At 51.9% G+C, this 12500-nt stretch overlaps 2 protein-coding genes and 1 long non-coding RNA gene across 8 annotated transcripts in view; all 3 read right to left on the minus strand.

The window, feature by feature from the left end:
- The window catches only part of LOC121301280 (RNA polymerase II elongation factor ELL-like), a 794007-nt gene that overhangs the window by 419673 nt on the left and 361834 nt on the right, over nt 1–12500 (minus strand). The window lies entirely within an intron of this gene.
- Nucleotides 1–12500, minus strand: part of LOC121301283 (CUGBP Elav-like family member 5) — a 56366-nt gene that overhangs the window by 14844 nt on the left and 29022 nt on the right. For 3 of the 6 annotated variants that reach the window (XM_041230528.1, XM_041230527.1, XM_041230523.1), the window contains exons 4-6: nt 11049–11177; nt 10672–10751; nt 9969–10142 (exon numbers count right to left, since the gene is read on the minus strand). In XM_041230528.1, the coding sequence (XP_041086462.1) occupies nt 9969–10142; nt 10672–10751; nt 11049–11177 (383 nt within the window). The remainder of the gene's footprint in view (nt 1–9968; nt 10143–10671; nt 10752–11048; nt 11178–12500) is intronic. The other 3 variants (XM_041230526.1, XM_041230524.1, XM_041230525.1) reach the window with 3 other exon arrangements.
- Nucleotides 1840–2445, minus strand: LOC121301315. The gene is made up of 3 exons (XR_005947606.1): nt 2429–2445; nt 2262–2324; nt 1840–1921 (listed from the first exon to the last, which is right to left on the minus strand). It is a non-coding gene; the product is annotated as an uncharacterized LOC121301315 (long non-coding RNA).

Below are 12500 nucleotides of genomic sequence, written 5' to 3' on the forward strand. Positions count from 1 at the left end.
TTACTGACACCTTGCTGTGTAATTGCTGTGTGTTACTGACACCCTGTTGTGCGTTACTGGCACCCTGCTGTGTAACTGCTGTGCGTTGCTGTACCCTGCTGTGCGTTACTGACACGCTGCTGTGTAACTGCTGTGCGTTACTGTACCCTTTTGTGCGTTACTGACACCCTGCTGTGTAACTTCTGTGCGTTACTGTACCCTGCTGTGCGTTACTGACACCCTGCCGTGTAACTGCTGTGCGTTACTGTGTTGGTACGCCAACTGCTGTTGCGTTAGCTGACGAAAGCACCGGGCTGTGGCTGTAGTAAAACTGCTAGATAGGGGCGTTAAACTGTACCCTGGAGGCTGTGCTCTCTGGACACCCGGCTAGTGTAACTATTACTTAACTGATGGCGTTACTGTCCGCCAATGCTTTGCGTTACTGACACGCAACGCTGTGTAAGCTGCTGTGGCTTTATACTGTACCCTTTTGGATGCGTTGACTGACCCACTGCTGTGTACCTGCTGTGCAGTTACTGTAGCCCTGCAGCTGTGCGTTATGAAAGCTGGGGACATACCCTGCTGTGGGTAACTGCGTGGCGTTCCTGGTGACCCTGCTAGTGCTTTGACTGACAACCCTGCTGTGGGGGTACACTGGCTCAGTGTTTTCGGCGTGACCGCTGTCATGTGCGGTTAACGTAGACGACCGGGGGATCTGCTTGATACACTGCTTGCATTACGATACGCACTGCTGTGCGTTACCATGACAACCCTGCTGTGGTCACTGCTTGTGTTAGCATGTACGGCGCTGCTTGGCGTTAGGAGCTGACCACGACCCGCTGTGTGTCACTGGCTGTGGGGCTACTGTAGGGAACCGCTGCTGGCGTTACTGACAACCAGCTCTGTTAACTGCTGTGATTTACTGGTACCCTGCGTGTCTGTACTGGACACCGGAGACTTCTGTGTAACTGCTGTGGCGTGGTACGTGGACACCCTTCCCAGGACCGTCAACATGTTCCTGGCCGATGGTTCTCAAAAGGCTGGAGGCAACCCTGAAAAGTACGAGCGCGTTGTTTTTTTGGTTTGTTTTCTTTCTTTCTGCGGCTTGGGATTGCAACCTACCGAGCACTTGTGTCTCTGATTTGTGTCTGCGTGGGGAAGGAAGAGGGGGGGGAAAATCCATTAAGGCACCTTGGAGGAGATGACTCGCCCGCGAAGTTGGCGAGGAACATCTGCATCGAGGCCCAGTTATTCTCCCGAACTCATGGTGGCAGGTTGTATAATGAAGAAAGGATTACAGCCCTCAGGGCCCTGAGGGGTGAGAGATCACTGGGGGGCATGAAGAGACACACAGGGCAGGTCCAACCCATAGCCCTGGTAGGCCCAGACTGACACCCCGGGGGCACAGGCAGGGGAGCCCAGACTGACACCCTGGGGTCACAGGCAGGGGAGCCCAGACTGACGCCCCGGGGTCACAGGCAGGGGAGCCCAGCCTGACATTGTGGGGTGGTGCTGGCTGTTCTGGATCTCACCTGCGTATTGTTGACTTTGCAATAATAAGTATCTGAACCATTAACATCCCTAGCCAGATTGCAATACCCATCACGAAATGCATCTGTATCGCTGCACTGGCTCCTTCAGCACTCTGTTAAGAAAGCATTTTATATTACTATAGTACAAAGGACCAAGCCCCCGTCAACAACGGTTCCCTGCAGAAACCAATTCCCCTTTTTAATTGGTCAGGTCTGATTTCATTATTATCTAACAGTCGCTAATAATAGCCTTGCTTTCATTTCTAAATCTGAAATACAAACAGGTGGTGCAATGTGCTGGTGAAACCCTGGGACCCCCTGAGACTCACCTTCTCTCTGCTGCTGGATGAGAGGGGGGGGCTGGGGGATGGGCTGTCCAATGGGGGTCAGGGTGGCCGCTGGGTAGATCGCTGGCAGGAGAGAGACACAGAAACACACTGATCACTGTGGGCATGCAGACCAAGGCAAGCATGCACCCTGTGCCCAGGCTGCTCTCTACCTTCTTCAGACTAACAGAACGATGGCAGTGGTCTGCACACTAAGCTAGCTCACTGCTAAACCTGACGCAGGTCAAAGCGCTTTTAATTTCATTACAGGTTCCTGCTCTCACTAGACTACTGCTGCTCAGAGAGGAATTTAACCAGTTCTGTGCCTGTCTGCCCTGTGAGATCCACTTCCAGACAGACTTTAACAAGGCGAGATTACACACGCACATGCATTGCACACGCACATGCGCAGAGAGTGGATCACCTGTGTACTGCTGCACCCCTGTGAAAGCTTGCTGGAGGGTGTCTGCTGCACTAGGGCTTTGAGCTGCAGGGGAGACAAGCAGGAACCAGGGTTAGTGCAGCAGAGAGAACAGTCACAGGGTGAGCTGGCGGTGGTTTCCCTGAGAGATCACTGCTGGCGGAGCGTACCTGAGTATGCTGGCAAGGGGGGGGGGGGGCCTGATGGGGGTGGAGGGGTGGTGTAGGACAGCCTCCAACGGGCAGGGGGCCCTTGGCCTGGAAGTGATCGTATCCCAGGTGTGGAGGCGGGGGGATGGGGGGGTCACCGGGAGGGTATGGGGTACACGTGCTTGTAAACGGTTGTCTAGTAGGGGGCGATGGAGGGGGGAGAGCTGAGACCTGGGGAAACACGGCACAGGACTGTACTGCACAACACAACACTGTACAACACAACACAACACTATACAACAGAACGCTGTAGCTCTGGTACACGAGGGGTTAAACACAATGCTGAGACACCATCCTTACAAATACCTTCAATAAAAACATGTAGAAACACTGAAAGAAAGTGGTCCCCTGCGTGCAGGCAGCCACATGCTCCTCCAGCAGCACCTGCCAACGGGAAATGAGGGATTTCTGGGATCAGCTCCCCCGCACTCTCACACTGACCCTGGACCCCAGAGCTACATTCAGTGCTGGGCCCTGGTGTGGCTCGCTCCCCGTCCTAAACCATGCATTGTTTGCCTTTCACAATTGCTTTTTTTTTTTTGGCTGCAGTGAGACGGGTTCAGTGGTGCTCTGCTATACCAGCGCTTCTCTAGCAGAGCCCTGCCCTTCCACCCTGGGCCTCCGAAGGGGGCAGTGCTGTTCATTGAGACCCGCACGGAGCCCGACAGCATCTGATAAATGTTATTTGAGGACGGGGCTCTAATCAGCTGGAGCATCGGGCACAGCGCTGGCTCCCGTCTCTATTGAAACACTTCACATGTGACAGAAAATAAAAACACGCAAACTTCCTTCAAGCAAGACTCGAGACAGACACATATAAAAAGCACACATATAAAAAGTCCATCAGGCTGATCGAAACAGCAGCATTTTGGATAAAAGGTCGAGCCAGATTCTGCACACCTGTGGGAGGGAGGAGGAGAGCGCAATGCATCAGAATGTATGCGATTCGGCGGTAATCGGGGAGGAGGGGGCGTCACTCTGTGGAGGCGTTAAACCACTTTGAATGATCTGGCACATCAGGGCTAACGAGGCGGACCAGGAATCAGACCTCATGAAGCATCTTGCACTGCTTTACAAGGCAGCCCGGGGGGGGGGGGGGGGGGGGGGCGAGTCCTGAAGGTCACTTGAGGCAAAGGAGCTCTGCCAATTTTATTTCCTTAGGGTTTGACCATGAAGAATCCAATGCTAGATTTCAGCTCATGTTCTCGTGATGGAAGAGAGAAAATCTAAATCTCAGTAATTAAGCCTTGGATACACTATGCATTTACCACAGCCTACCGCCGCCAAGAATGGGGAAGTGTGCAACGCTCACGAATAGACCTACAGTGCACGGTGCTTTCTCTGTGCTTTACAGTGCTTGCCTATGCGTGCCCATGCTGTTGCTGTATTTTATCACACTTTGCTGCGATTTTACTCAGGACACTTTTATAAGGGGTTTGGGGCTGCAAGGCTCGGCTCTGCAGGCCTGGCTGTGCTTTGTTTGCTCAGCTACAGGTTGTTCAAACTCTTCATCTTCAGAAGTTGCCCGGCGCCGTGCTTTCTTCAGAAGTTGCCCGGCGCCGTGCTCCCAACTGCGGGTAAGAGTTGAGTGAAAGCCATTGCTCACCAAGCATCCCGTGACACTCACCCGACACTGGCGTCATGGGCGCGGCCGGCAGCCCGTTCAGGGTCAGGGCCCCCATCTGGTGGATCTGAGCGGCCGGGAACGCAACGCTGGGGGCCAGGTTGGGGGTCACTCTCCCGCTTCGTCGATACTCCGTGCGGGACGACACGGTAGTGAGAGATGAGGAGAGGGGGGAGAGGAGAGAGAGAGAGAGAGAAGAGGGGGTAGACTCCTCTGTCCTCCCTCTTCAACGCTGGCCTCCCTCCCCTTCTCTTTCTCCCTCTCAGCAATAAAGTATATATCAATCAAATTTATTTTGTATAGCGCCTTTCATGCCAAGGCACCCCAAAGTGTTTCACATCACAATAAATATACTGTACAACAATCAAATATACAATAATGTACAATAAAATATCAAAAAACATCCAAAAACAAATGGGAAAGAAGAAAAGAAAGAAATACGTAATAATGTATATGAAAATTAGTTTTTTAATGAAACATGAAAAATCAAGTGAAGTGACCTTTTGGTCAGCGTTCTCCCGGCACGCGTTGGTCTGCCAAGAAGCCAGCCTTGCAGAATGTCAATTTTTAATCGTACAAATATACTGGGACCAACAATCCAGCTAGGCGGGAGGGACACTAATTTAGCACATAAAAGTTTCGGCGGTTCCAAAAAAAAGCGAAAAGAACAAGGTTGGGTCAAGGGAGACATCCCTATTAATCACATATGTTTTTTTTTATTGGAATGTGCTACTGAGCATCGCGGTGGTTAGGCTAACGAGGGGGGGCGGCGGAGGGGTAGAACGTACAGTAAAAAAGAAGAGCCCCAATTAGGCAGTCTGGTGTCCATGCTCCCTGGGAGGAGCTCGAGAGCCTCCAACACCCTTCTGCTTTCGTAACAGTCCTGCTCCCTGTGGTTTAAACACGGGTAGCAAAAAAAACGATTCGAAGGCAAGCGCCCCGATGAGGTCACTTTAAAAAAATATTACAAAAAAACCAAACGTATTAAATGCTCGCTCGTTTCGACGGGGTTACTCCGGGCGGAGCATGAGTGTACTCAAAGGCACGCGTCCTGTCTGGTACCTACGGCGAGGCTTTGCCCAGCCATCGAAGAGGCAAGGGTTCCATGCTCGCCACAAACTTTGGGCAGCATCGCTATTAACGAAGTCCCCCTCGTCATGATCATTTGGCCCTATAAGTCAGAAATCAACGTATTAAATTAGAGGCTCACTCTGCGTGTTTACTGCAAAGATAGAATGGTCAATGTTAAAGTTATAGATTGATGGTACTTTAAGGGTTCTCAGGGGAAGAGGCACAGTGGGAGAGAGAGAAGGGGAGGGAGAGGGGGAGAGCGAGCCATGAGACCGGTAGGGGCAGGAGAGAGAGGGAATGAGAGTTCTCTTTCATAAAACTGTACCAAGTGCCTTTAGTAACTGTGGCCGGAGAGAGGCAAACTGAAAGCTGCCAGAACCTCATTAGGCCTTTCTTTTAGGGCTGCCCGCAGTCACTAGTGCTCCGGCTGTTCGGCCAGAACCCTCATTAGCATTTCTGACGAGTCACTGGGCTCGGCTGTTCCCTCCATTGCATTTCAGTGGGAGACCCGGTGTTTAAAAGCAGGTACCATTAGCACAACACTGTCAGATTATCATAGTGCTGTACCATTATCATAGCATGATTCCAATACCATAGCACTCTACCATTAGTATAGCACTGTACCATTAGCAGTAGTCCCTAAAGTTTGAAAGCTGCACCTTGTCATGGCACCAGTGCATTTATCTACAAAAACAAATGCACATTTGGGGCTTGTTTCACACATTTCTTCTGATAAAGGGAATAAGCAACTAATACTAGGCTTCATTTTGATTAGTCATTAAGTGATGTTTTAAATGCAGCTGCTTTCTGATTGGGTAGCATCAGATTTGGATTACAAAAAAAAAAAAAAAAAAAAAGTCACAAGATGATTGTGAAGGCATCCTCCGCCCCTCCCAGTGCAATGTTTAGCTATCAGCTAAGAAGAGCATCCGGCACATCGCACTGGTTGGCACGGATTCGTTCCCAGCTAGGCCCAGCAGAGGGCAGTGTTGCACAGAGATGATTGTGAAGCAGCCCACGCCCTCCCAGTGCAATTTACTATCAGCTAGAAGACAGCAGGCACATCGCACTGTGCTTTTCGTCTTTTGTCACGATCGCAATCTGTGACTCTGCGAAAGAGATGCTAAAAATACTGTAGAGCAGTTTCATACAGAGCAGGCTGACAGTTTCTCAAATACCCAAGAAAGCCATTCACATCAACAAGTCACACAATGCGCTCTGCTGTTTGACTGGGAGATGAAGGGTCGTTTGTTCTTGAATATAAAATAAAACAATGCAATGCCTGCTTTCCTAACCGGCCCAGAAACTCTGAGGGGAGCAGCAGGTTTGAAAAGGGAGGTAAATAAAGTGAAGCTGCTCTCGATCCCTCCCTGCAGATCTTCAGCAGCGAGTCCTGGATGAATTGCTCTCGATCCCTCCCTGCAGATCTTCAGCAGCGAGTCCTGGATGAATTGCTCTCGATCCCTCCCTGCAGATCTTCAGCAGCGAGTCCTGGATGAATTGCCCTCGATCCCTCCCTGCAGATCTTCAGCAGCGAGTCCTGGATGAATTGCTCTCGATCCCTCCCTGCAGATCTTCAGCAGCGAGTCCTGGATGAATTGCTCTCGATCCCTCCCTGCAGATCTTCAGCAGCGAGTCCTGGATGAATTGCTCTCGATCCCTCCCTGCAGGTCTTCAGCAGCGAGTCCTGGATGAATTTGCATCCCTGCCACACTCACTGGGACGGGCTGCATTTCATGAATCCCAGTGGAGGCTGGGATTGTGTTGAGAGCACAGAGTAACGATTTCCCAGTGTTTCTAACACATGAATCAAAGGATTAATACCCATGAGATAATGGTTACATTTCTATTTCAGGGAAACCAGGGTTAACGTTACAGAGCCTTCTCTGGCTGAGAAGGAGGGCAGCTCTGTGCAGCGGCATCACTGAGGTTTAGTGAAGAGGCTCCGAGGCGGTCTGACAGGAGATGTAATAAACACTGGACCACTGCAGTGTGCAGGGCTCTGTGTGTGTGTGTTACTCACTGCAGTGTGCAGGGCTCTGTGTGTGTGTGTTACTCACTGCAGTGTGCAGGGCTCTGTGTGTGTGTGTTACTCACTGCAGTGGGCAGGGCTCTGTGTGTGTGTGTTACTCACTGCAGTGTGCAGGGCTCTGTGTGTGTGTGTGTTACTCACTGCAGTGTGCAGGGCTCTGTGTGTGTGTGTGTTACTCACTGCAGTGTGCAGGGCTCTGTGTGTGTGTGTGTTACTCACTGCAGTGTGCAGGGCTCTGTGTGTGTGTGTGTTACTCACTGCAGTGTGCAGGGCTCTGTGTGTGTGTGTTACTCACTGCAGTGTGCAGGGCTCTGTGTGTGTGTGTTACTCACTGCAGCGTGCAGGGCTCTGTGTGTGTGTGTTACTCACTGCAGCGTGCAGGGCTCTGTGTGTGTGTGTTACTCACTGCAGTGTGCAGGGCTCTGTGTGTGTGTGTTACTCACTGCAGTGTGCAGGGCTCTGTGTGTGTGTGTTACTCACTGCAGCGTGCAGGGCTCTGTGTGTGTGTGTTACTCACTGCAGCGTGCAGGGCTCTGTGTGTGTGTGTTACTCACTGCAGCGTGCAGGGCTCTGTGTGTGTGTGTTACTCACTGCAGTGTGCAGGGCTCTGTGTGTGTGTGTTACTCACTGCAGTGTGCAGGGCTCTGTGTGTGTGTGTGTTACTCACTGCAGTGTGCAGGGCTCTGTGTGTGTGTGTGTTACTCACTGCAGTGTGCAGGGCTCTGTGTGTGTGTGTTACTCACTGCAGTGTGCAGGGCTCTGTGTGTGTGTGTGTACTCACTGCAGTGTGCAGGGCTCTGTGTATGTGTGTGTTACTCACTGCAGTGTGCAGGGCTCTGTGTGTGTGTGTTACTTACTGCAGTGTGCAGGGCTCTGTCTGGTGTGTGTGTGACACTCACATGCAGTGTGCAGGCTCTCTGTGAGTGACGTCTACTAACGTCACCGCAGACACCACAACAGGCTCAATGTGGTGACGTGTGTGTACGTCACCGAGCCAGGTGCCAGGTGCATGGTGTTGTGTTGTGTTTTCTCCACTGTGCAGTGTGACAGGGCTCAATGAGTGGACGTGTGTGTTACGTCCCACTGCAGTGTGCAACACACAATGTGTTGTGTGTGGTCCACGTGTGTGAGACACATGTGCAGGGTCACTGTGTGTTGGTGTTGTGTTACTCACTGTGCTACGGAGGCTCTGGTGATGTTTGTGTTACTGTGTGTGTGTGTTACTCACTGCAGTGTGCAGGGCTCTGTGTGTGTGTGTGTTACAGTGAGTTATCACACGTGTTAGAGAGATTAACCCACTGGGATTCCAGTGTGCATGGGCTCATCTGTGTGTGATGTTGGTTCTCACTTGTGTTGGTACTTGCAGTGGCTGCAGTGCCCTGTGTGATGTAGTGGCATTATCACTGCCTCTGTGGTGTGGTATGTGTTACATACTCACAATGCAGTGTGCAGGCTCTATGTCGTGTGCGTTGTTACGTCAGTGTGCCACTGTGTGGTTGTAGGGTGTTGTTTAACTGGAAGGACACTGCCTCTGGTGTGGTTATTGTGGTTGTTGTGTTACTCACTGCTGCATTGCAGGGCTCTGGGTTTTGCCTCTGTGTGTGTGTGTTACTCACTGCAGTGTGCAGGGCTGTGTGTGTGTGTGTTACTCACTGCAGTGTGCAGGGCTCTGTGTGTGTGTGTTACTCACTGTGCAGGGCTCTGTGTGTGTGTGCACTGCAGCGTGCAGGGCTCTGTGTGTGTGTGTTACTCACTGCAGCGTGCAGGGCTCTGTGTGTGTGTGTTACTCACTGCAGCGTGCAGGGCTCTGTGTGTGTGTGTTACTCACTGCAGCGTGCAGGGCTCTGTGTGTGTGTGTGTTACTCACTGCAGTGTGCAGGGCTCTGTGTGTGTGTGTGTGTTACTCACTGCAGTGTGCGGGGCTCTGTGTGTGTGTGTGTTACTCACTGCAGTGTGCAGGGCTCTGTGTGTGTGTGTTACTCACTGCAGTGTGCAGGGCTCTGTGTGTGTGTGTTACTCACTGTGCAGGGCCTCTGTGTGTGTGTGTGTTACTCACTGCAGTGTGCAGGGCTCTGTGTGTGTGTGTTACTCACTGCAGTATGCAGGGCTCTGTGTGTGTGTGTTACTCACTGCAGCGTGCAGGGCTCTGTGTGTGTGTGTGTTACTCACTGCAGTGTGCTCTGTGTATGTGGGCTCAGTGTGCAGGGCTCTGTGTGTGTGTGTTACTCACTGCAGTGTGCAGGGCTCTGTGTGTGTGTGTTACTCACTGCAGTGTGCAGGGCTCTGTGTGTGTGTGTTACTCACTGCAGCGTGCAGGGCTCTGTGTGTGTGTGTGTACTCACTGCACGTGCAGGGCTCTGTGTGTGTGTGTTACTCACTGCAGTGTGCAGGGCTCTGTGTGTGTGTGTTACTCACTGCAGTGTGCAGGGCTCTGTGTGTGTGTGTGTTACTCACTGCCTCTGTGTGTGTGTGTGTTACTCACTGCAGTGTGCAGGGCTCTGTGTGTGTGTGTGTTACTCACTGCAGTGTGGTGTTGGAGCACACACACACCACATGAGTGATTTAATCTCACACTTCAGGGCAGATTGACGTGTCACACGTCCCGAGCCCACAGTGCACGTATGAACTCACTGCAGTTGGTGCAGGGCTCTGTGTGTGTGGTGTGTTCTCACGACCTCGGGAAGTGTGCTGTGTGTGTGTGTGTGTGTGTTGTCACTCACTGCCTCTGTGTGTGTGTGTTACTCACTGCCTCTGTGTGTGTGTGTGTTACTCACTGCGTGTGCGTAGGTGCTGTACGTGGCAAAGGGCAAAGCGACAGCGGGGTTGAAGATCCCAAACTGGCCGACCATCTGCTGCATCCTGCGGATCGTGCGCTCCTTATCGGTGTCAGCGAACTTCACCACCAGGCTGGAGGAGGCGCCCTGGAGGGGGAGAGAAGGCGAGCTGGGCTGAGGAAAGAGGAAAGCAATGCTGACAAAACCATCCTCGCACTGGAGTCCTGCCCAGACACACCCTGAACACGAACAGGAACATTAACACAAACTCGCACCCGCACGCACACACACACACGAAAAAGTTTTGCATCACACTATCAAATTAACTAATTTTGCTTCATAAAGTCAAATGAAAGCTGCTGAACATGAAAGTTCCAATCTATCCGCGCTGCTGAACAAGGTTAGATTAACACATTGAGTTACACACCTCTTTGTAGCTTTACATATACTCCACGAAAAACAGACAAAAATGTGAGATGACGTACTGTACGACTCTGACCGCCTCTGGTAGACTTTTGCAACATCATTTTGTAGTTTCTTTGATTATATGATGTGAAATAAGAGCTCTAAATGATGTTCATGTTGTTAAATGAATTTCTAGGTGATGCAGAGCGTTTGGTCAGAGCAGTACAACATGCAGTGTTGTCACCAGTTGTTAAGCCCCCACAGTATCATTATTATCATGCTGATGATTTGAACTCACTGGCATGGTCTGACTCCCATGCAGAGCGCTGATCGCTGCCTGGGCCTCGGCATGTGTGGAGTACTTTACAAACGCACAGCCTGGGAACAAAACACAACACAGGAGATGAGCAGAGGAACAAGCACACCGCACGCATTCAGAGAGGAGATCCGATCACTCTGTCACGGTGTGTGTGTCAGTGTGGGCGCGTGTGTGTCAGCGTGGGCGCGCGTGTGTCAGCGTGGGAGCGAGTGTGTCAGCGTGGGAGCGAGTGTGTCAGCGTGGGAGCGAGTGTGTCAGCGTGGGAGCGAGTGTGTCAGTGTGGGCGGGTGTGTGTGTTGACACAGTCTTGCTGTGAGCTGGAGTTCTGTTCACACGAAGGGAACTGAAAGCCTCACCTTTGCTGTTTCCGTCAGGGCCCCTGAGCACGGTGCACTCCTCGATGACTCCGTAGGGCTGGAAGAGGCGGTACACATCCTCCTCACTCTGCTGCTTGCTCAGCATCCCCACAAACAACTTCCTGTCTTCTGGAACAAAACGCAGAGTTGGGGTTAACTGACCCCCCCCTGCTGGTGCACCCCTACCCACCCCTCCGCGGTTATCAACTACAAGAGGGGGTTTGAGGATGAACTGCTCCCCCTGTCCCTCCCTCACCCCCCGAAGAGAAAGGGGGCTCCCCTCCAGTCCCAGGGCAGCTTGAGGCACAGAGACTGAACAGTTTTCAAAAGAGAGAGGTGGGTACCCTCCCTGCCTGCCTCCCTCCCTCCCTCCCTGTTCAGCCTGGCAGCGGAGATGATGCACCGTTATGATAATGGCGAGTGTCAGAGCGCTGCGTCAAGAGGTCAAGCCCCAGGAAGGCTCCTTATTGTTAGTGACAGATCAGAGGGTATGTATCCCAATAAAAGAGATTCAATGTGACACCTGTCATGGAGGATTGGAGAGCATTTATCTGCAGCGCAATGCGTTGAACTGGAACTGCAAAGGGCAAGGCGGGGGGGGCAGATTGAGGCAAGAACGCTGCCCCCACCCCTTTCTATTTATGTCCATTAAAGATTCAAGGAGAACCCAGGCGTGGATCAGGTGAATAGCTGTAGCCGCTGCGCTGTGCAGGTCCTCTCTGGTGTTAGACAGCTGTGTGGAAACCTCATTGTCTGCCTTGTGTGTGCGCAGCCCCTCCCTGCAGCATCCTCTCAGAAAACAAGACAGCATTTAAATCATCTCACACACACACAGCACACTTTGGGGATAGGTCCTACACAATGGGGGGGGGGGGGGGATGCGTAGTGTTGCCAGGCAACCCCGGATACAGCAGCCTGTCACTCATGTCTCAGTGGGGAGGGGGAGGGGTCAGGCTTCCATCTGCTGGCTGGTAAATAGAACTGATTCAGCTGTCAGCAGCATAGATGAGGACCAGTTATTAGCCATATTAGAGGCTTATCCAGAGACACAGTGCTCTGGGGAATGCAGATAGGGTTGTCCCTCGCCCCCCCCTTGCCCTCCCCTCACAGAGTATTATAAACGGGCAAGGGCTCTCACACAGTTCATCCTCTGAAGTTGACAGCCAGCCCCGTTGGTTTTCGCTGTCCAGACACTTTGCTTAATGGCAAATGAAGTAAATATCAACACATACACAGCATGCCTGCATTAACAATGAGAAAACCGTCCGCCAGACCCAGCACTCCACAGAGCTCTCTGCGTCTGCAGGGACAATCACTTTGCAGAGCACTAGAAATGAAGCAACGCACACTGCTAGACATACCCCCCCCCCCCCCAAGACATACACAGCAAGAGTTAAAGACAGTTCAAGAGGAGACCAGCACAGGCCCCCTGTACAGCAAAAGACGTCACAC

The sequence above is a fragment of the Polyodon spathula genome, chromosome 27 (genome assembly GCF_017654505.1).
Source record: "Polyodon spathula isolate WHYD16114869_AA chromosome 27, ASM1765450v1, whole genome shotgun sequence".
In the NCBI taxonomy this organism is placed as follows: domain Eukaryota; kingdom Metazoa; phylum Chordata; class Actinopteri; order Acipenseriformes; family Polyodontidae; genus Polyodon; species Polyodon spathula.